The sequence below is a fragment of the Amphiprion ocellaris genome, chromosome 6, assembly GCF_022539595.1.
Source record: "Amphiprion ocellaris isolate individual 3 ecotype Okinawa chromosome 6, ASM2253959v1, whole genome shotgun sequence".
Lineage (NCBI taxonomy): Eukaryota > Metazoa > Chordata > Actinopteri > Pomacentridae > Amphiprion > Amphiprion ocellaris.
This window is the reverse complement of record NC_072771.1, coordinates 17,060,109-17,084,079: the sequence shown is the minus strand read 5'-3', so window position 1 is coordinate 17,084,079 and position 23,971 is coordinate 17,060,109. Positions and strand designations below refer to the sequence as shown.

The 23,971-nt window shown below is 41.8% G+C and overlaps 1 protein-coding gene across 26 annotated transcripts in view; it reads right to left on the bottom strand.

Annotated features, from left to right (window-relative positions):
• Nucleotides 1-23,971, bottom strand: part of rimbp2b (RIMS binding protein 2b) — a 100,265-nt gene that overhangs the window by 5,450 nt on the left and 70,844 nt on the right. For 13 of the 26 annotated variants that reach the window (XR_004849033.2, XM_035957541.2, XM_035957544.2 and 10 more), the window contains 18 exons: nt 22,442-22,646; nt 21,003-21,151; nt 20,268-20,347; nt 19,452-19,561; nt 18,501-19,373; nt 15,767-15,939; nt 14,173-14,838; nt 13,790-13,939; nt 13,033-13,194; nt 10,760-11,536; nt 9,486-9,594; nt 8,864-8,989; nt 7,330-7,511; nt 5,776-5,944; nt 5,560-5,622; nt 5,167-5,270; nt 2,803-2,829; nt 2,219-2,290 (listed from right to left, as the gene is read on the bottom strand). Coding sequence is in view for 25 of the 26 variants with exons in the window: in XM_035957541.2 (XP_035813434.2) it covers nt 2,219-2,290; nt 2,803-2,829; nt 5,167-5,270; nt 5,560-5,622; nt 5,776-5,944; nt 7,330-7,511; nt 8,864-8,989; nt 9,486-9,594; nt 10,760-11,536; nt 13,033-13,194; nt 13,790-13,939; nt 14,173-14,838; nt 15,767-15,939; nt 18,501-19,373; nt 19,452-19,561; nt 20,268-20,347; nt 21,003-21,151; nt 22,442-22,646 (4,197 nt within the window). In the remaining variant the exon portion in view is untranslated. Of the gene's footprint in view, nt 1-2,218; nt 2,291-2,802; nt 2,830-5,166; nt 5,271-5,559; nt 5,623-5,775; nt 5,945-7,329; nt 7,567-8,863; nt 8,990-9,485; nt 9,595-10,759; nt 11,537-13,032; nt 13,195-13,789; nt 13,940-14,172; nt 14,839-15,766; nt 15,940-18,500; nt 19,374-19,451; nt 19,562-20,267; nt 20,348-21,002; nt 21,152-22,441; nt 22,647-23,971 lie in introns of those variants that run through there. The other 13 variants (XM_035957560.2, XM_035957562.2, XM_035957563.2 and 10 more) reach the window with 8 other exon arrangements.

Below are 23,971 nucleotides of genomic sequence, written 5' to 3'. Positions count from 1 at the left end.
CCCATGTGTGATGATAATCTAACCGGGTCAATATATAATTGCAAGATTTTTTTGCAACATGGTTGACAGGTATCATAGTTGACATTTTTGCTGTTTTCAGGAATAAAGGCAACATGGCCAACTATAACCAAACACCACATGGCAGGTTTAGAGAAAGATTCTTCTGAATATTATGTATACAATTGAGTAAAATTGAATTTGAAAGTTATTTATAAAGATATTGTAGTAAACCTGTTGACATGCGATAAATTCACACTTGATTCACACATTACTTTATATTAAATAACTAAGAAAGCCTTGGAGTCTTGCCAGTCTTTTCTTCAGAAGGAAATGACATCATGTGGAGCAGGTCATGTGACCTGGAATTAACACACTTCCTTGAGAGGTGTTTTTGTAAAGGGTAAGTTAGCTGAAAGGGATTTCTGGGACACAGATACTATTTGATATTTTCCATATAAAATTTGATATCTTGCCAAAAACAGAAATATCCGTCCTGATTATCTCAACTTAATAAAAAGAACACAATCAAAACAATTTTTGAATAAGTTAATTTTATTATTGTTTAGTTAATTAGAAGGTGGTTGTAATTAAATTCGGATGGTTATTTAGTTGACATTTTAGTGATATCCAGTCATTTTTTATTAATAAGTAATTGTTTCCAGAATAAATAATTATGGAATTTGTAAAGACATGATCATAATGAACATAAAAACTTCTTTTTAAATTTTTATTTTATTTTTTAAACTTTTAATAAAAATGTACGCAAGATATATCCCATAGACTTCAAAAGTCCCTCAGTTATACATTGAGCCAGGTACTATTTACCAACAGCAAAATAGAAATATTCTGACAGCTGTTGTGGAGCTCAGAAATCCACCTGAAATGATTCAACTACAGCTGATAAACTGTAAATCTGTGTGTTTGAGGTTAGGAAAAGTACACAGTGTGACTTGCAGTTAGATCCTGACTCAGACTGATCCTGTCTACATGTCATTTATAATTGTAAGTAATTGATCAAGTTACTGCTGTTGTTCCATGTGCATAAATGCACACAACTCTCTCGCTTTAGAAGCGCTCATATACATCCTGCAGCTGTTTAGTGCTGCAGGTATTTGATAACCTAAGAGGAAAGACTCCTAAACAAATAGAAGCAACACACTGAACTCCAGTTCCTGGTAATGCTTTGTCAAAATCCAGATTACATTCATTATTGTTGCGTTTCATTAACTGAAAGTGCTGATTAATCTGACCTGTTAGTTTCGGTTTTCATCACCATAAAGTTTTATTTTCATTGAAATTTAGTTGGTAATAGATTTGAAATTGTACAGCAAAGTGGATATAAGAAGAATCTTATGATTTTGGCACACAAACTGTCTTTTGTGCTCTTTGTGATATTTTTGGACCAATACCGGTGCTGAAATCCAAATCACTTCGTGCAACTCAAGTACATTCCTTCTGCGTGCATTTCTGTTAATGTAATTGCATGGAGGTCAGACTTGTGCCATGTTGAAAGTGATGTTATTAGGTCTGACCTAGTGAGGTGGCCAAAAAATGAACAGGGAGCTCACAGAGACATGAAGGTAACACATACAGATTAACAGAAAGGAGTTAAGTCTGAAAGGGATTTAAGACTGTGAAGCCTTAAGTTCTCCCACAGCTTACACAAACTTACTGCATCAGTCATTTCCAAGACATCAGGCCTTTTAATTGCCTTTTTCCCTCACCGTCTCAAAACAATCTCTAGCTGACTTTTAATCTTTCAATCTGACTTTTAAAACGAGTGCCCCATAAAGGACTCTTGAATATGCACTTGAAGCTGCATGCATGCACTGAGGCAGAATCATAAAGAACTTTCTGTAGCTAAAGGAAGAACAAGCTGTCTAGCAACAAATGGCATGGACCCCATAGAACCCTGATGTCAACATCATGGAGTCAGTCTGCAGGGACAAAAGCCACTGAAACAGCCCAAATCCACAGAAGAACAAGAGGCTTGGAAGGGTCTGTCAAGTACATAGAAAAACCGTGCACACCTGGATTGGTGCTGGGTTAAAGACAGACGTGGTCTACAAGTTACTGCACTTGCTATAGTTAGTTGATAAAAGCTACTAATAGCACAGTTTTTTCTTACTTCTGCATAGTAGTGTAGTAGAATGTAGAATCTGAGCTTAAACAGCCTCATATTGCTTTATTTTGTGATACGGCAATGTTTAGTACTTACATAGTAAAAGCCATCTTCATCTATTTCACCAAATACTGTGATGACATCACCGGCACAGAAAGTCAGTTCAGCCTGTCAAAGAAAGAAAAAAGCCTTGAGATACATTTGTGCTTTCGTACGTTCACGTCAGAAAACTTTCCAAGACATGAAATCTTGTGGCGTTTGATGAGTTTGAAATGTTGTGCTTCCTTCTCCAAATCAATGTGATGCATCTTTAAACACAAGTGTCAATTCAGTCTCGCCAGACGGACTGTTGCAACTGTAAATGCATCAAATGTTGTAACTTTGAAGACAGGATTGCAACACACTGGGCACATCTCTCCTATGGGATTCTCGAGAACACACAAACCAAACATAGCGCATGTACAGTATGTAGGAGAGAGGTCGACACAAAAGACCAAACCGAGGAGGGGAGATGCTGGCTCAGGCAGTGCATGGGGGGGGTGGGGGCTGTGCTCATGACCACCAAGGACAGAGGGCCGAGGCCCATTATCCAAAGCCCACCTCCTCCTTTGCACTCCAACAAACGGGGAAGGAAACACACACAGAGCAGACAGTACCGTACCCTCCTCACCCTCACTCACCTCCTCATTCAGTCTGTTGCCTTCATACTGTGTCGGTGGCAGTGCCAATAGAAAGGTGAGAGTAAGTGAAACCACGGGGGAAGGGCCAAAAAAAAAAAAAAAAAAAAAAAAACAGCACGGGAAAGTACTTTCAATCCCTTAACATAGTACTAACTGTAACTCCCCATTCAGCTTCACTTCTGCACATATTGCCCCTAATGTATTTTAAAGGAATATTTCAATAATCTCTTGTCAAGAGTTAGATAAGAAGACTGATATCTGTCTGTTAAATATGAAGCTACAGTCAGGAGACTAGATCACATTAGCTACGCTTAGCATGCAGACAGAGAATGAGGAGAAACTGTAAACTGATCCCAGGGGTGAACTTATTATTTGTGAGGAGGTGCAGCCTTTGTTCGGTGAGACAGACACTCATAGACCAGACTGCAGACAGTAGAAATCTGGATTATTTCGACACTATAAAACAGTTCAAGGGAAAACCATAACTGCGATCTGTAGATGTGGATTGTTCAGAGTAACCATACAGTGCATCTGGAAAGTATTCACAGCGCTTCACTTTTTCCACATTGTTTTATGTTACAGCCTTATTCCAAAATGGATTAAATCGTTTTTTTCCCCAAAATTCTACACACAACACCCCATAATGACAATGTGAATTATTTTTTTTTGAAATTGTTGCAAATTTATTAACAATGAAAAACCTGAGAAATCACATGTACATAAGTATTCACAGCCTTTGCTCAATATTTTGTGGATGCACCTTTGGCAGCGATTACAGCCTCAAGTCGTTTTGAATATGATGCCACAAGCTTGCCACACCTATCTTTGGCCTGTTTCGCCCATTCCTCTTTACAGTACCTCTCAAGCTCTCTCAACTCTTTTGAGTGAATGCCAAAAAAACTTTTTTCACATTGTCATTATGGGGTGTTGTATGTAGAATTTTGAGGAAAAAATGGATTTAATCCATTTTGGAATAAGGCTGTAACATAAAAAAATGTGGAAAAAGTGAAGCACTGTGAATACTTTCCGGATGCACTGTAGCTTTTCATTGACATCTCAGATTAAATCTTTCTAAATAGCCAGATACCACGAACATTTAAAATTTTTGCATTCTATTATTAATTTTTCTGTATTTTTTGAATTTTGGATGAGGCAACATTTAAAGTAATTAGAATTTTAAAAAGTTTATAACTGAGAAGCACTGCAAAATCTCAAAGGTAAATAATACAGCATCCCAAAATATATAGCCCTGTATCCAAATACACAGCAGAGCCGATGACTACTTTTTATTTCTACTTTCTTCTTCTTCTTCTTCTTCTTCTTCTTCTTCTTCTTATTATTATTATTATTATTATTATTATTATTATTATTATTATTATTATTATTATTAATAATAATAATAATAATAATAATAATAATAATAATAATAATAATAATAATAATAATAATAATAATAATAATAATAATTCATTTTTGCATTTAATTAATGGTTTAGGACATTCCTTCCATATATAAAGATACACATCTTTGCCCTGATCCAACTATATAATAAACTTTTTATCAAAGGCTTTTGTAATTCATGTGATCGTTCAGCAGGCAGCTGATGTAACGTTCACTTGTTGTCATAGCTACAGTGATGCCGTGCTGCTATCTCGCAATGATACAGAAATCTTTAACAAATCCGTGGATCCAGACTATAATTCGTATCACTGCCAAAATCTAATGAGGTGCTCCTTGTCATTTCTGACCTTCCCTGAAAAGTTCATCCAAATCCGTTAGTCTGTTTTTGAGTAATGATGTTAACAGACGGACAGACAGAAGGACAAACGTACACCGATCGTCACATAACTCCGCTGTGTTCCTTGGCAGAGTAATTATTGCCACTACCACAAATATTGTTGCATTTAAGCAGCAAAATCTGACACTCTCAGTAATAATTCACTTTAAAACTATTGCTATCCTCTAGGTGGAACTCTATTTGGACATTTGCTGAAAATTACGGTAAAACTCGGATTTATGCTAAGCAGCTCAACTGTCTGCCTGTAGAAAATCGTTTAGACTATGAATGCTTTGGACAGACGAGCCTCTGTCTGTTCTCGTGTCTATTTATTTTCAACAGAAACACACGACAGTGATATCAATCTTCTCAAGTAACTCGGCAACAGAGCGATTAAGTGTGTTTCCCAAAACGTCTAACCATTTCTTTAAATTATGAACTTAACAAGTACAAATATGATATCTTCATCTTAGCGCCTGTACAGCTCAAAATGATGTGCTTTGCTTTTATGTTTTTTGTTAGCATGATGGCTGTGACAGAGAATGGTCAAGACAAAGTTAAAAGTCAGAGCTAAAGGAGGACAGTACCTCAACGTCAACGTTAGGGGAGCTCTCTCTGGGGTCGTAGTCATACAGGGCCACCATTCTCCGCGTTGACATCGGATGCTGGCGCCCACTCCGCCTGTTTCTTTCTGTAAAGAGGAAAAGCCATAAAATGCAGAAACAAAGCCAAGACTAGTTCATGGTGAGAATGTAAAAAACTTGACTGAAAGTGTGACAGCCAGTGACGACAGACAGAAGTCTTGTAACGCCATCAGTATTTAAAACTATGTCCATGTTAGTAGCTAGGGAAAGCTTAGTGGCGGCAAATATAGCATAAATTAACTAAAAGTTCACACATGAATAAGGATGGTAAGGAGCGATAAAAAAAGGCAATAAAGATGAAGCAGAGAGCAGAAGAGCATCTCGCTGGAAACAGACCTCTCTTGGACTTTCTGGACCTGCGATTAATTGAGCGGCCATCTTTGAAACGGTCACAGTTCACTTCACAGGAAAGCAGAGAAACATAATTAAGTGGGAAAAGTAGAGGAAAGGGAGTCAGTAAAAGGCAGTTCAGTAAAGCATTAAGTTGGCCAGACAGCCACAGAGGTTATAAAGGCAAAAGAAAAAAAAATTAGTTGGAAAATTGTGTCTCACCTAACTTCTCCACAGGAGTGTTGAGTGGGAGGAAGCCCTGTTTAAGGAGCTGGTCCATCATTTCATCGTCTTCTGTTTGGATCTCAGAGACCATGTTACAGGGGATCAGACCCACTCGGTCTCGGATCTCCGCCCTGTAGAAACCGTCTGTGTCTTTATTGCCAAACACCTAAAAGAACAGCAAAGTTTTAGCGGAAGACGCTCAGCCAGAAACAACAGACAGATGCCATAAAACCTGCAATGTAAGACTGCCAAATGGTACCATTATTTATGTTACTCTCAAGGCATTAGCTAACACATTTAGACACTGAGAACTGAGAGAAGTAAAAAACACAAGATTTTCTTTTACATTTTTTTAGTTCTGTGTTCTTAGTTAAGTATGAAAGATATCTATAGTCAAGCCAAAATTCTTCATACCCATGTCAAAGTTGAATATATACTGAATTTATATTTGACAAATAGGTTTTCTATAGCTTGAAATGACATAAACAGTTGACAAAAGACAGTAAGACAATGCATGAACTATTTCTATGGTGTGGTTTTTTTGTTGTCGTACATTTTTCTAAAAATGTCATATCCAAAACTGTTCATACCCTTTGAAAATGTCTCTAATTTTTGAGAAAATGCAGCTCCCATTCCAAATAGTCCTAGAAATTTTTACCTTGTGTTGGTCTTATTGGACTCTGACCAAGGAGGACTACACTTGTCCAAGACCAAACCACAAAACTCACATGAAGAAGGTGTTATTTCATCAATTCTGTCGTTGGGTGACAAAATGAAAATGGAGTTGTTTGGACACAGGGAAGCAGCTTTCAGTAGTAGAACAAATGAAGAAGCAATCAAGCATTGTGGTGGGAATATAAAAGTTTAAAGTTGTTCTTCAGCCGATGGGCTATGCAACTTCATCAAAGTAAACAGCATCATGAGAAAAGAGGATGAGATTGAGATTCAGGATGAACACATCAGGTAGTCTGGAGGAAATCTTGGTCATGGGCAGCACTGGATCTATCAACATGACAATGATCTGGAACATACAGCCAAAATGGCTGTGCAAAAGTCAATAGAAAACAATATCAACATGTTGGAGCCAGACCTGAATGCCATTGAGAATCTGTGGAGGGAACTAAAGACCAGAGTGATGGCAAAGAAACATTCCGGCCTCAGACACCTGGAGATTGTTGCAAAAGAGGAGTGGAAAGAAATCCCAGTGGAGACATGCAGAAAGCTCATTAGCAGTTATAATAACTGAGTGCTGAGGTGGCAAGTAAAGGTTTTGCCATCGATTTCTGAGAAATGGTATATTTTGGACATTGTGTTTCAGGTAAAATATTCTTTTTAAAACGTCAAAAAACATAGACATAATTTAACTATATTCTTAATAGCTCTTTAATGACTTCTTACCATCTTTTATCACTTATTTATGTAATGATTAGTCAGAAAAAAAATATTAGTCTAACAAAAATTCCCTGTGGATCAAAACTTGGGATGGGTATGAATCCTTTGGAGCTTAACCGTATCTATAGGTGTTAGTAATGTCAAGAATCAAGCCCCTACCTTGATGATCTGGCCCTCCTTGAATGGGAGCTCCTCATCAGCAGCATCGGGGTTGGGAGACATGGACAGGGGGTCATAGTCGAAGAGAGCCACAAACACTCGGGTCAGCTCCTCCAGCTCTGATTCCTCATAGTAATCCGAAGAGCGCCGTCCCCGGCCGTGTCTGCGCCCGCCATAACCGTCTGAAACATAGAGGAGGCCTCTGCTGCTACTACCAGCCTTATACAGCCACGATGGCTGTAGAGGCAATGAGAGCAGAAGATGTCTCTTTGTTAGAGCTGACAGGGGAGAGGGTGATGAGATGCATGTGTGAAAAAAGAGCCAGAGGTCAAATGTGATAGTTATAGTTTTAATCTGTGTCACTTGGAAAAGCGATTTTTGGGTTTTGCCCACTTACTGAACGCAAAAGATAATTTTACAATATAATTGTTGTACAGCAGGGTTCTTTGTTCACACATCTCTGCTTGCTGGCGTGTCAGTTACCAAATATCACAGAACACAGTACAACACACCACAGACAGGAAACACGTGTCAAGCAGTTTTTGGGGGTGCAAGGGTGCACATCAGGAGGACACAAATACCACTGCACTATAGTTCATTGCTGTTTCACTGCCTTATCTCACAGAGGCTGAGTAACATGCATGCTTTCCCGGGATCAGACATGACGAGGAGAGCATTCCTACATCAAATGCAGGTGTTATGTCATGCTTTTAGGCCACATCTGGAAACAATGTGCAGGGAAAAGGGCAAAGGAGGCACGTTCCCATGGGAGATAACACATCAAATCCCCCAGCAGTTCCTGGCAACGCAGATATCAGGGACAGTGAGGGGGAAGGGATGAACCTGATATCAGTTCCCCATGCTTCTCATGGATCACCATGTTAAATGTTTCAATGGCAGGTTGTAAGTCTGAATAATGGCTCAGAGATCTTGCAACAACTTCTAAGAAAGCGACTGGAAGATGCCTTTTGGAAGATGTGCTTCAACAGCGTAAAACATGTTTGATTTGGATGACAGCAGATTTAATGAATGTGCAACCCACTGGTACCAACAAGGCAAGAATGCACCAATTCATCTGGTAATGGATCTTTCCTTCTCACTGTATTTTAAACGGGTCATGCAAAATTAACAAAGGAAACTGGCTGCTCTTTGGCAAAGGCAGGAGGAGAAGGAAAAGAGGTTGCGGGGCAGGTAAGGAAGAGGAGGGTGGGCTAGGTTGCAGTGGGGTGGAGAGAGGCCTGGATATGGCGGGTGAATGCGAAGAGTGGCTGGGTTGGGGTTTCTTGGGATTGAAGGTGTAGGAGTACATACAGGGAAGGGATTTTCATTCTCCAGCAACGGGAAAAGTGGCCAGTCTTGACTTCCCCCGTCAGCTTTATTCAGCTAAGCTAAGCTAAGCTAAACACAGCAGCTAACTGTCCAGCACAGAACAAAGACCACCATGATATCACTGCATGTGTTCAAGAAGGACTCTTGGCCTTTTCTGGCATTGTCAAGGTGAATTGTCATCTTGGAGAGAAGCTGCGCCACATACCATATTGATCCTCTGAGGACATAGATCGCCATATCCTGCGCCGAGCTACACTGCCATAGTAAACATCCTCCTTGACGGGTGAGAGGTTCCCCTCACTCCCCTCACTGTTACTGTCCATGGTGATCTCTACAGAAGACACCAATCACAACGGTCAGAGATCCCCCGCACACACACTCTGCTCTACCCCATGGCCCATTCACTCATGCTGAGACAGTAGGATGATGAGGTTGCCCTGAGGTGGGGGGGAGTTGTACAAGGCAACAGGTTTCACTCTGGAGTCACTGGGTGTAAAACAGCAATGCTTGCACTGTTGCGGGGAGGTCAGATTGCGTGGTCATGTAAAAAATGTTAACCCACAGTAAACACAAGCATAGGGAGTGTGTCTGAGGTAACTTTCCTGCAAAACTGCATGTGAACATTTGGCGAATCCAGCTCATGAGGATGGACAGCTACAGGGTGTGCAAACACCCCACAAAAAAAAAAAGGCTCTACGTGGTTGTTAAAGCTCTATGGGAGAGATGTACAGCTCGGCTTGTATGGATAAAAGGGAAACACATGGTATAAACAGCACAAACATCAGTGGCCCTGCAGGTGGAGATCCTCATGTGGTGACCTCACTAACCAATGGATGGGATGGGTCGTCGCTGAGGAGGGGTGCCGATGTGAACCGGCCTCCTCCCTGAATGGTCCAGACGATCTGCGCTTCCATGTGACGGTGAGTTCCCAATGATCTTTAGAGTAAAAAACAACAGATAGGAGGTTAGGACAGTCAGCCGTGTGCAATGAGGACAATTAAACCTTTTAAATCATTTAAAAGAATCCCACAATCCTGTTAAAAAAAAAAACTGAAAAACCATAAGAGCAAATGATGTGGCTTCCATTTGTCCTTAGGGAGGGAAAATAATAGAAAAAAATGAAATAAAGAAACCCAACAAACCATCAAAACAATTAAATCAAATTAACTCCCAACACAACAACATGGACTGGGGTTCAGGAAGGGTCAGATGTTTTAGCTAAAGACCATTTGTTTGGTTTGTTTTGTTCTGTGCATGTCAGCTCCTTGATGAGAAAAGGAAGCGAATGACGACAGAAAAGACAGACATGGCGTAAAAAGAGCAGAGAGGAGAAACATGAAAAGAGGAGGAATAATAGTGGAGAGTTGAGTGTGAGTGAAAATGGTTCAAGACGTGGTCGGATGAGCAAAGCCATTATAGCTTCAGCCTGGGGCTTTACATTACAACAATCGAAACATTTATTACATGAAAAGTTAAGATGAACAAGCGAATTTTTTTGCTGAACCAGGTGAATGAGACAAGCAACGGATGATGCGAATGGGTCGAGGGCTAAATGAGCCCCCGCAGGCTGCAAAAGCCTTGCTTTGGCCTTGTTTTGTATGTGAGGCAATGGAAAGGCAGGAGATGCTGAAGCAAAGCTCCAAGCGTGAGGCGGAGCGCTGTGGCTGCAGCTCTTGAGGGTGAGACATGAAGAGCAACATATGAAGCTGGCAGCTGGCAGAGAGAAGGCACAGGCAGGGAAGAAGAGACAGGAGCAGCACGTCCCCATGCACCGCAAAGAGACTCTCCTTCACATGGAGCCTTTCCCCTCAAAGACATGAGAAGTCAAAACGTTGTTAAATGGCCTTTAGGTAATTAAAAGCTTTACTTTAAAATCCACCTAATACTCATATAATACAAGCAAAGTAATTCGCACAAAATAAAACATCAAATCAGACCAACCATGAACGTGTGATAACTTGTCAAGAATGAGAAAAAAAAAGCCAAATGAAAGGAAGGGGGTTATCATTTAAGAAAAAAAAAAGAAAAACAGACAACATTAAGGAACAGAATGGCTGCAGCTTGCTGATGGAAAGTACAGCAGAAAGTCTGAATCACACACCAGCGGCTGGTCCCGGTTGAGCCTGGACAAAGACTGGGCCCTAGCCTCCCTGTGGGGGCTGTAATAGACCCTGTCCAGCTCGTTCAGCCTGCCCTCGCTCAGGGCACCTTCCCTGGAGTAGTTTCGTGGCCCGGCCTCCCGACCAGGCCCAAAGTGCTCCCTGTTTCTAAAGTCACCCGTATGTACCGACATGGCTGCAGTGAGTGGGATGTCAGAGAACTCCTCCTCCACACTGCACTGGCGGGTCAGAGTTCTTTTACGGCCCATAGCCAGAGCCCGCCTCTCTACCGGGCCTTCACAGTGGATGATGCGCACAGGCCCCCGCATGGGACTCCCGTGAGTGTAGTACCCTCGATGACCCCGTCCCAGAGAGCCTTCTTCCTCGCTGCCGCAGTCTAAACCACTGTCAGGACTCTTGGTGTTCTGGCGGTTGGGTCGCCCTAAACTGCGGTCGTCTGCGCTGTAGCAATAGCGGCTGTCGGTGAAGCGAGGGGACGATCGTTGGCGCTGCAGGCGGGAGTTCTTGTTGGGGGTGAGATGGCTGCGCATGTGAGGGTCCTGGGAGTACATCCTCCGCTGGGTGTGTGGCGTTCCTGGCCGCCCGCTCTCTTCGAAGCACAGGCGCTGGCCCATGCTGTCCACGCTGTCCGACTCTTCCTCAGCCACCTCGGGGATGCTGTGGAGACGCTTGCTCCGGAGCGACCTCTGCTTCACCACCTCCCTCTGGAGATCCCAGCAGTCTCTTTCCTCGGCTAAGTCCTGACGCTTGTAATACGCCTTCAGTCATGAACAGGAGGCAATGTTCCACAATTTCACAGTTCATTGAGAGTCAGTTCAATTCAAAACGTTCAGTTTAGAGTTTTTGTGTGGGGGTTTGAAAAGTTTTTTCCAAGGTTTTTAGCACAGGCAGGAAACAACACAGTATGTGAATAGAACAAATGGGGGAGGGAAGACAAAATAAAGACAGAATTAGTTATTTGTGGCAATGTAGTAAGACATGCAGTCTCATTCCGTGAGGAGGAAATGGCATGCTCTGAACAGGAATCTGTCAAGGCTCAAAGATGGAGTGACATCTTAAAAAGCTGGACACAGAGGTTAAATGTGGAAAATATCCAAACAAAAAATAAGTGATAGGCTCAGTTAGCGCCAAGTGCCACAGGTGAGGGATAAATGAAAACATCAATGTGGGTGAAATGAACAGAAGCAGAGTGAGAAGAAGAATCAGCAACTAAAGACACACTGAGACATAACACAACTCCCATCTATGTGTTCACAGAAAACAATAACAGCAGCAAATTCATTATGAACTATTGCCTTAACAGCATCTAATTCAAATGTCTATAGCATGACTACACATATATTAAATGTACAACATTTTTACAGACATTTAAGGAGGATGGAAAATGTGCAACAGTGATTTACAAGTAGATGTTGATGACAAAACGGAGATGCAGTATTGGTGTATACAAAGAGTTCATACACCAACGTATACCCCTCATGGACACCACGTTACGGTACAGCTTTGACTGGACAAAAACAGAGATAACCTCATCCAACTTGAAGCGATTTTGTACCAACTTTTCACAACAAGTCTGCTGTAATACAGAGGACTAATCAGCCACTGCTCTCACAACAGAATGCTTCTTTATTGTCTGTACATCCACACATCCCCAGCAACAGACCAAATGAAGACAGGATCATGTACCGACAATGTTAACATTAACATTAAAATCAAACATTAGGACATGACAGACATAAACAAAAGTGGATATTTCCATTTAAGTACTCACTTAAATGAGATTCCCATATGCACTTGATATGCCATGACCCTTTGATACAGTACAGTATATTAATATTTGCACTTCAATTTCACATTGGAACATTTGACTTGTAAAGCTATTCTGGTGCAGTGTAAACAGTAGCAAAATGCGATGCAAACCTTAAACATTATTATGCATTTAGGTCACTGACTTCCCCTCTCACATGCATCTTGTACAGTTAAGTATGTATACACAGGCATTCCTGTGAGCTCAGCCTGGAATGAACAAAGCAGCGCTGGAGGAGCGGTGGAGGAGCAGACTGGGGTGGGGAGGCTGATTCAGCTAAGGCACGGGAGTTCAGCCGGGCAAAGCCATGATGGGCCTGGTTGTAGAGCTTGTGAGGTGGCAGGATCCTCCCTCCCTCCATCCCTCCCTAAACCCCTGCTTCTCCCCACCTTCCTCTGTCCTCCCCCCAGGTCACTACACACTGGAGGTGTGCAGTTAAGTACGTACCTTAAGAGTGTTGTGAGAATTGATGCTGCGCCTGCGGCCCTCCTCCAGCTGCATCTCAGAATACAGATCTTCCTCGTCCTCCTCCATGATGTCAGACAGGTCAGAACCTCGGCTGCTCTCTGTGTGGTACTCCTCACTGTGGCTGTAGTGGTGATGGTGGTGCTAAGTGAGAGGAAAGACAGAAAGCTGAAACAAATACAGAGCAATGAGCTCATAGAGTTTTGTATTTAGACTTTGGTGACATTTTTTGTGTTGGATTATGTGGCCCAAGAGAATACCACAACACTGACTGGCCCCAGTGATATCAGTCATATCCACACAGGAGCAAAAGCAGCTATAACCTCCTATCCAGACTTTCCTTAAGGTTTCAGTACTGTTAAATGTTAACAATTCTACTGGCTGCAGGGTTCAGCCTTTCGGTTGATTTCGAAGCCCAAATCTGCTCACACAGTTGTGCATGTTAGTGAAAACTCTCCTGTAGCTACACCCTGTGGCTAAAATTAAAATTTAAACACTTTCTCTTAGAAGTATTTATTTCAAAAACTAAACATCAGGAGGTTCAACAAAACAGGAGCTAGCAATACAGAAGCAGAAACACACATTAAAGGGGCAGTCAGTTTAATGTGCTGTGATCAAATGTGATTTGATTTGATTCATTTCGATGCAGGTAACTGCTTCCATCATGCTCTTCCTAGAAACAAGCGATGCACATGCACCGATAGGCTGAGCACAGCTTGTGTTATGTTGTGTAAAGTACCTGTCTGCCCAACTCTGAACCTCTGAGGAATTCATCCACCGAGGCTCCTCTCCTCCTCGCATGAGGAGAGTCGTAGCCATCCTCCTCCTCATCAGAGTTGAGTGGATGCAGGGCATTACCTCGCTCACTAAAGATGTTCCTTTTCTCAACCTGATGAGAGAAATGTTACACTTTTATATCGAAAAAGAGAAAAGAATGAGGAAGGAGAAACCAAGAAAAAACAATGATCTGGATGTATTAGGATATTAAAGTTCTATCTTTTGTCAGTAAAAATATCCTGACAGATATTCACATTAGCTTAATGAAAAAAAGATTTCTAGGCTCAGTGTTCAACTCTATTACATGTTGAGTTGAATACTGTTTTGTACGTAATTCTCACGCACCCGGTTGCCCTCAGCAAACACTCTCTGGGCAGCTTCCCTGGCCATGGCCTTGGCGATGGTGTTGGGGATGGGGACTCCCTGAGGCTGTGGCAGGATCCTCTGAGGAGAGGGTGATCGCCGAGGCGGGAAGTGCGGCGGCTCCAGGTTGGGTCCGCGCACGGGAGGCAACGGAGAAGGGGAGCGCTCCCAGGGCTGGGCTGGCCGCAGGCCCACCTCATGCTCTTTGGTTTCTGGCTCTCTGGCACTTACTAATGGTTTGGACTTGGGCATAGAGTGGCGCTGAAAATGAGGCTGAGGATGAGGAGGAGGGCGGTGGACGGGCTGCGAGTGCGGCTGTGCGTGGGGCAGCGTGTGGGGCTGGGGTCGAGGCAGAGGCTGCACCTGGGGCTGGGGGTGGTTCGGGGGGTATGTTGACGGGTAAGGAGGGTGGGTCTGTGAGTGCACCGGGTGGGACTGCGGGTGTGGCATAGAATGTGGAGGTGCTGTGGTTCTGTGGGAGAGACGTGGAGAGCCCAAGAGATTGTGCGGGATGATGGCCACAGGCGAGTCCTGGGACTCTCCTTGTGTTGATAACGTCCTTACAATGACTTCCCTGGCCTCCAGACACTGAATCCTGTTTAACTCCACGGTCACATAGTCTGCTGTGGGGTACAAGACCTCTGCTATCTGCATTCACAAAGGAAGCAAAGAGTCCTTACCAAAGGGAAATTCAGAATGTCAGCATGTACAATCACTCACTCTGTAGATGTACCGAGATACAAACAAACATGTAACTACGTACAACTGTAGTACGGCTGCCTCTGCAATTTATAATTTAACCGTAAATTAATCTGTCAGTTATTTTTTCAATTAATCAATTAGTTGATTGGTGAATAAAATGACAGAAAATGGTGAAAAATATAAATCAGTGTTTCCCAAATCCTAAGACAAGGTCCTCAAATTTCTCATTTTATCCATAATCCAAAGATATTCCCTTTACTGTCTTAAAGTAGGAAAGAAGCTAGAAAATTTTAAATTTAGGAAGAGGAATCAGAGGAGTTTTTCCCTTAAAGATGTACGTAGATAAATCAGTTATCAAAACAAGTGGGAATTAATTGATTGGTTGACAAATTATCAATTAATTGATCAGTGGCTGCAGGTAATTGGTAGCTTTCACACCTTTGTTGTAGAAAAATACCAGTTTTATTCACGTATAAACTATCATGACAAACAGATGTGCAGTCTTGGATCATCAGCCCAGATGACTGACAACACTTAAACAGCAGCAGCCACTTCACACCTGGTTGTGGCTTTTAAACCAGCATACTGGTTTGTCTTTCAAAATTGGAATAAAAACATTTTGGTTATTAGACACACACGTTGCCACACACAATGTAAATAATAACTCAGTGGAGCCTACCATTGCTCTTTCATGCGTATATGTCTTACTTCTTGTCCCTCGGGGCTGGATATCATCATTTAATCATGTCTCCAGGAGATGGCAATAGAGCACTACTCACAGAACTCACCACTGAGAAAAGCAAAGGCTACTTCTTTTAAGATCTGTGCTGTAAGACTCTAAAAAATTTTAAAAATGTGTTCTGACATTTGGTACCTTTTGTCCCTTTGTGCACACGGCATAGCCAATCACACTGGCCCCGTTGGAAGTTCCTGAAGGCGTCAGGGGTGGCGGCTTCCATCTGACCTGCAGGACCCCGGGCGTCTGACCACACTGGACCTGCACCTCCTGTGGAGGGAGAGGGGGCCCTGGAGAACACAACACACACACTGGATAAGGAGAGAAAAAAACACAGCTCAACAGTGGCTGAACCAGCCGTCCCTGTCTGATCAAAGATGAATGTGCTGACCTCGGTAGTATCTCAGATTCAATATTCATTTCACTGTGGGTTGAAACAGGGATACTCTCATTCTCTGGGAACTGTAGTATGTCTCACCTCTGCAGTAAGCAGTGTATACAGCATAACCTGATTGTATTACCAGAAATTGTGTTAACAATGTAACTGGATATTAAATTCTAAATTATTCTGAAAGCACAATATGTTCTGGTATTTGCGATTAAATAATGAGACAGATGTATAGTTCTATTTAACACATTCAAATATGGTGCTTTGTAGGATGATTCTGGTATATTTATGCTCATCTCTGTGCAGGTTCATGGTGTGTATGCACAGGTTCATTCATATGCGTATTGTTTGCAGGCTTCACATTGGTTGAAAAAACCCAGTTTGCCAACATTCGGCCGTCAGTGTATCTACAGCAATATCCTGTTGCCAAATTCTAGCTGACAATTTTCTATGGAGCGTCAGAAAAACACAGTTTGCTATTTCCACAATCTGTCAGCGCTGCCTGCATACTAAACAACATATCCATCTGTGCAGCGCTGCTGCTAACCTGCAGTCACACAGTGAGCAAGAGCGAGCAGATGCAGTCAGCAGTGTCTCCAAGCCGCAACATGCAGCTGTGTGAACACTGGAGAATCTGCATCAATACAATCTTAATCACATTTCTACAGCGACTGTCAGTGGACAGCATAGCCTTGGAACGGCAGCGGCGCTTGTTTGGAGATTTCATTTCCTCTTGTCATTTTAAACTGTCCCTCTCATAAACAAACAAGCTTCTCTGACCAGTGAAATGACTGTTTGAATGAATATTTCATTGGAGCCACTTTCATTAATACTGGACACAAACAGCACACACTGTTTTCCAGGCACTGCATTGGTGGCTTCTCACATAACGCTGTATCACTGAGGACTAATGAAAGAACTTGTTTGAAGAACACATGCTGAGTGCAAAAGCCTAATATAGTGCTACCAGACACTGTCTTTCTTATTGGCAACAATTGTCTGTCTTCCACCAATACTGAGACTATTTCAGACGTGGCTAATTAACATGTTCAATAAATAGATCATTTAATGAACTCTCAGCATGTGGGCCTGTCAGCTGCCAACAGAAAATGTCAATTCTCTCTCTGTCCTCCCATCTCTTTCTTTTTGTCATCGCTTCAGTTCATCATTTAAATTATCACAATCCCTGCACCAGGAACAACTATATGAACAACATTCAATCTGCGCCCACAATTAGCTAATTACCCTGTGCCTATACATTTATACACGCAACACAACACAGTGCCATAAATGTAGCTGGCTATGGAAAAAAAAATCACTTCTATTGCAGTCTTGCTTTAAAAGATTTCCCGTAGCAAGACAGTCAGACTGTGAGACCAAGTCAGCGTTGGCAACAGTGAAGCAACAAAGAGCCTCAAGGGAGAAGAAGTCCCAGAGATCTATGCTTACTATTTACACTCATTTGGCATCGAGAGACTCTTGTTTCCAGTGTTATGCAGCTCTTTTCACAGAATGCTTCCTGAATGTTTTCTCATTTCACTTTTTTTTTTTTCCCTTTCCCCCTGCCATGCATGTGTCTTATCGCAGTAGCACACACACAAATCCTTGAGGGCAATCTAAAAGTGGCTGGGGAGAAATGAAAATGCCTAAGATGTTTGTCACATTTGTAAATGTAATGGGCTTGAAGTGTGAGGCGGAGTAAATACACAGATTGCTGGGCTGGCTGTAAATTATCAGCTTTCTTTGTGAAATAGAGGACTTTGAAGGACTACAAGAACAACAACTACACTGGCGGGAGAACAGCAGAACAATGCTTCCCTTTTATCCTTAATAGACCTTTTAACAAAACTTACAAAGTGACTGCTTCTGCAAACACTAACACATCTTTGGTTCAGACTGAGTGCTGTTATCAGTCTTATTTGCTGCCACAGCAGGCAGTTGTATTCAATGAAAAAGCACTTATAAACCCTCTGTACAGTGTATGTGCAGACAGAAAGTGAAGCATTTTGCAGTTAAAAAGTGTGAGATTTTTCTCAGACATCAAAAAGATCTAACAGGGGCCTAAAAGGGTATGAATGTCAGACTTAAATCTGCCAGGCCGCCAAACATGCCAGAAAATGAATGTAAATGTTGCTTCGTGTCCACTGGATGAGTAAATAGTCAATATTCACCTCAACAACTTACTGCTACTCCCCAGGTGACCAAAAATTAGGTAGGCAAAATACAAGTTAAGGTTTGTTTTTAGGACAAATGTGGTTCAGAAGCGATGTCACCTAGGCCTTTGTAAGGCTGTACTTCATTAGAGTCAACCAACCAACAACCAACAGACTGACATTGTCATGCCTTGAGCAAAGCTAGAATTGCTAAAAACAGCCCTGAAGTACTAGTCAAGGCCATAAAACCACACACCAGGTAGGAGAAAGTCCCTGCATCACTGTGTTTTACAAAACCGATTAAAGTGCCAATGTGAGTAATGTTCCTGACCTGCAGGCTGAGTGCAGAACTCCACAGAGATTTCCCTCTTCTCCCTTTGATCCATTGGAAGCTGCCAAGGCACCTGATGTGGCTGCGCGACAACCTTCACCTTGTAAACTGTCATCGGCTTCAAGTTGAAAAACTTGTACTTGTAGCCACCGGCCTTGATCATGTCGTACTCTGCACCGTTGAGGATGATGGTGTGGCTGTAGTTGCTGTTGCTGGGCATCCAGGAGAGCTCAGCAGAGACCTGCGTGATGCTGTCCACCCGCAGGTAGTAAGGTGCCACCACCACGTCCTTTCCCACTAGAAGAGTGCACCGGAGTTCGTCCGACGGGCCCCGGTCAGTGATGCTCTGCACTGAGATGCGGTAAGTGTTTGTGGCCAGATTGAGCTTTTCAATAAGAGACTTTGTCCTGCCCCCGTAGGGGACACTCATGCGAACCTCCTTATCCACCAAGACATTGTAGCCACTGATGGAGCCCCAGCCAGGTGGGACCACAGGAGGATCCCAGCCAATAATCACACTCTTGGCCAGTTGTTTAATCAGGTTGATGCGGCGGGGATAAGGCACAATGTCTTCACCGACTTCGTCAATGCTGACGTCCAAGGTTCCTGTCCCATTGCTGGAGGAGCCCAGGAGGTCCATGCCCAAGCTGCTGGTGCTTAGACAGTCGAGTTTACTGTCAGACAGCAGGCTGCTTATGCCTGTTCCCGTTCCTGTGCCGACCCCCAGTCTCTGAGACCCCAGGCTACTGTGGTTGAGGTAGCCAGGTTCTTTGACCACTGTGTCCCTGTGTTTGACAGAGGTCGTCTCCTCATCTTGGACAAAATCCACAAAATTGGACGGGACGAGTCCCCGCTGTCCATCCAGCAGCTCTCCTGAGGAAAAAAAAGAAGATAGTTGGTACTGTGGAGATGCTGTACACAGTATTAAACAACAAAACAAATCAGTCAGACCTTCGTAAAAGCCATCCTCATCCATTGTTCCGTAAACATAGAGGTACTTCCCTGCCACCAGAGGGAGCTCTGCCTCAGGATGCTCATTAGGCCCATCATAAGGATTGTAACTACAGTGAAAAACATAAAAAAACAACTCAATTCCCAAAATGTTACAGTGCACACATTTTTTTTTTTACAACCATTGTTGGAGTTATGTCAAATGCTGCAAATCTAATATACATTGTAAGGAAAAAATACTTGCTAAATACTTCTTTAAAAATACAAAGTCTGTTTCTATTCTTTTTCAAAAATATTTTGCTTTTTACAAACATGAGAGAGCGTGGGTGTGGGTTTCAACCCACAGTGTGGGTTGAAAGCTTTGGCCCTGTTTCACATATCAGTGTGCTGAGGATTCCAATTATTTTTTGTGCTGATAGGTAATTTTCTTTAGCGATAGAAACACTGAATCATCTTTAAGACTACAGCCCAAAGCTCTGAGAGAAAAAGCAAATATTCTCAGCAAATAATCTCGGCAGGATCTGTCCATGACTTGTCTACACAGAGCAGACGGTTCAGTTTGCTGTGAAGGATTTTTGACCATCCGTCTTTTTAATTATCGCGCTCTTCTGTCTCGCACTGTTGGTCTGTGGGTTTCCCTAATGTAAGCACAAAGCTCCTGTTCTTGCTTTCTTTTAAAAAATGTACTAAAAAAAATAAAGTTAAGGCACTACAATGACTTAAAATAACTTTTATAGCAGTAACAGTTTAATTTTACACAAAAACAAGAAACACTGTAAATACGTGAATATTTAATTGTGTGTTTTGTGTTCATACCTGTAGCGAGCAATACACAGACGAACCTTCCCTGTGAACCGTGGTTTGGACCTAGTAGTTGAGCTCAGCTCTTTGTCCATCTAAAGAAGAAAAAATGTACAAATAAGTCAGTTTTCAACCTCGATTGCTCCTGAAATCATTTTACATTGTATAGAGGACAAAACTAGCAAACCGTTTTGAACATTTTGTGTGAAAATGGCAAGATTTTCAGAGACAAAGTTCTGTATTACATGTCTTCCTTAGCTGGAATCTGTCTACCATAAAAATGTATTTTCCAAAAGACATATAATATGTATGATATTCCATTCGGTTAAATCTTTAACCTCATGTTCACTCATTGTATTTTGATCAATCCTGAATAATCAGCCTGCATGAGTAAAACTGGGAAGCCCCCAGGATCCCTGCTGTGTGGATTTTCTCTCATTCAGCCCAAACACATTACTTAGATTATAGTGAATCAGCATTTCCTAAAATAGTCACAAAGTGCTCTCTATAATAAATGATAACAGAGGTATGAATGAGCCAATGGATCTAACAGACACTTGTCACCTGCTGTTGAAGTGGAACAGCAACAGAAATTCGTTTGAGTAAATTTAGGATGTTTAGATAGTCGAGCCTTGTGCAGCCTGAAGTTTGTTAGATTTATTTTGTTAGAGATGTACGCAATGGCTTTTGAACAGAGAAATGTGCAGAAAGCAGGAGCCATATGGGACAGAAACGGATGGCATGAGATACCTCTGAGAGGAAAGCCCGTGCTGGGCTGCTGCCTCGACTGCGAGTGAGGAATGTTGGCTTGACAGAGAGGAGCTCAGGCTTGTCTCCACTGATCTGGAGAGGTCGAATGAACTCAGATATCAAAGATCTGCTTGTTGGAGCCTCATTGCCTGCAGAACAAACACAACACATCTCATTAGATACTCAAAATATAACAGAAGTACTATCAAAGTGAAAATCATAAGAATAGCACTTATAACCATATGTGCATCTCGCATCTTATTTCATGCATGTTTTCACGTCAACTTTAACGCTGCACGGAACTAAACATATGGTATTAGTTTACCAGCTTATAGTCACTGAAAAGGTTTTACTTTATCAGTAAATATGATTTACTAACATTTCTGTCAAGCACGCATAATTTATGTGGATTTATGGCTTACTGTAATATGTTCCTCTATTTCCAATCACTTGTAAAACAAAACACACACAAGTAATTATGGCTACATAACAAGAGCTGAACAATGTGTAGTGGCGTAATTAGTGAAGCACTTGTGTATTCATCAAAACAAGAGAAAAACAAACAGAACAAGTTTTGCAAGCTAGCGGCTATTTCTCAGTGATTGATTATTTCATTACCAGTTTGTGTTTACTGCTGATTAAATCAGAAGCCCCTCAGACTTCATATTTCAGATGTGATTTTTTTTCTTCACTTCATTGTGAAGGAACTTACTCCTCTTCAAATACTGTACAGTGTGGTGACATTACCAGTCACTCTCACAGGACAGATATAGTATTTATTCAGTGGTGCAGTGCTTTAGCAAGAGTAAGGTAGGATCACAGCTACTTGAACCGCTGGGATGCATCTGTAGAAAAACATTTTTTGCTAAAATATTTAGTTCTTTAATGCTAATATACTGATCAGCCACAACATCTGAGAGGTGAAGTGTATAACATTGATCACCATGTCCCAGGCAATTCCATGTTTTGCATGAAAACTCACACTTTTATTCATATGCTAACATAGTTGTACAAGGGTTTTCTAATCATCAATCAGCCTTTCAGCACCATTAGCTAACACAAAGTAGCATTAGAACACAGGAGTGATGGTTGCTGGAAATGTTCCTCTGTACCCCTATGGAGATATTCCATTAAAAATCAGCCATTTCCAGCTAGAATAGTCATTTACCACATTAACAATGTGTAGACTGTATTTCTGATTCATTTAATGTTACCTTCATTGAAAAAAATGCTTCTCTTTCAAAAATAAGGACATTTCTATTTAACGCCAAATTTTTGAATGGAAGTGTATGTATGCACAGAAAAAAAAATCTGACAAATATAAGATGATGAGGCGCAAACATTTTTAAAAATTTGGTGAATTGAGGTGGAACGACCCACCTGTTAGAGAAAAAAAAACAAATGCATTTTAAGCAGCAAGTGTAAGATCCTCCACATACCTTTACCTATGGGGGCAGCCAGTCCATTAAGGAGCTGTGACAGGGATTTGTTGGGAGACCCCGGAGATTCACACAGAGTTAGGGGTTCAGTGCTGAGGATGTCGAACTTCCCAGCCTGGAGCCGGAACTTCTCCAGCTCTTTTGACAGGAGGTTGAACTGCTCACTCTGATTCCGACATTTTTCCTCCAGCTCACGGACTTTGGCCTGATTACGGTGAGGGAGGAGAGTCATCAGGAGAGGAATGAGAGACAGAAAGATAAACAGATGGGCAGAATGGGAAAGGGAGGGACAGGGTGGGAAAAGAGAGAGGCAACAGAGCAAGAAAAATAAGGACACAACAGCACAAACATTATGCACACAGAAATACCAGAGTACACACATGTACAGTAGGTATGTATACAACGCTGTACATACGTCTACTGTCTACACACAAATTGAAAATGGAATCACATTTACAGTTGGACTTATAACATGGATCAGTCATTGCAGAGTCTTGAAATGACTTTAACTACTACTGACAGTACATTATACAAATCACATGCACAATTACAGAACAGTTAATGCTGTTAATATAAAAAGATATATATAAAAAAAAACTCTATGCAGGGCCAAAATGTCTTAGAGGATGAGGCTGATGATATTCAATATTTTTCCTTATTGTCAAGTAATACCGTGAAAAGACAAGAACCGACAATAATTTAATCTGACAAACTAGTATTGTCTGTGCAGTGAAAGTCTGCTGCAGCTTATCCAGCAAGCCTGAAATTATTAAAGCAAAAACGAAGAAAAGCACATCGCTGCAGAGGGTAACAGGTTCCTTAACAACGATGAACGCTGCCAGTGGAGTTTATTTTAAGTCAATCCCACACATTGTGCACCATCCTGCTGCTGGAAATAATCACGAGAGCACCAAATGTGTCCTAATCTGCAGCTGAGAATAGTCTGCAGCAAATGCACTGTTTACTTCAGTTGGAGTCACGTTTGCTGCAAAGGCAAATGTGCTTCGAAATATTTATACCATCCTTGGAAATGAATGGATTTTGGACCGAGAGCCACAGGTAAGGTAGAGAAATCTGAAAATATTGCTGATAGTGGTCTTTTCACAGGGTTCTAACAATAACAGAAATATTAAATATCATTATTTGTATATAATACCGTATATTCTTGCACTTAATATATATATTAAGTGCAAGAAACATGACTGCACAAACTAACACTGATCAACTGAACACAGGTTTGTAGGCAGGTATAATGGAAATTCCAGGTATACTAGAGCAGAATTCTCAAGCTCAGTGGTTCACTTCTCAGTCTGAAACTGAGAACAATCTGAAAGAGAAATGCTCTGGAAGACACCGAAGCTACCGTGGAATTTTTTATTTTAGCACTGCCCAACACACAGCAATCCCTGCTGCTTCAGTTATTTTCTACGCCGTTCTAATAAAACACTGAATCCACTTCATGCAGGCAGGTTGCTGCTGGATAGAACATGCTGCTAGCAGACTGACGACAAAAGGAATCCTGCATTTGTG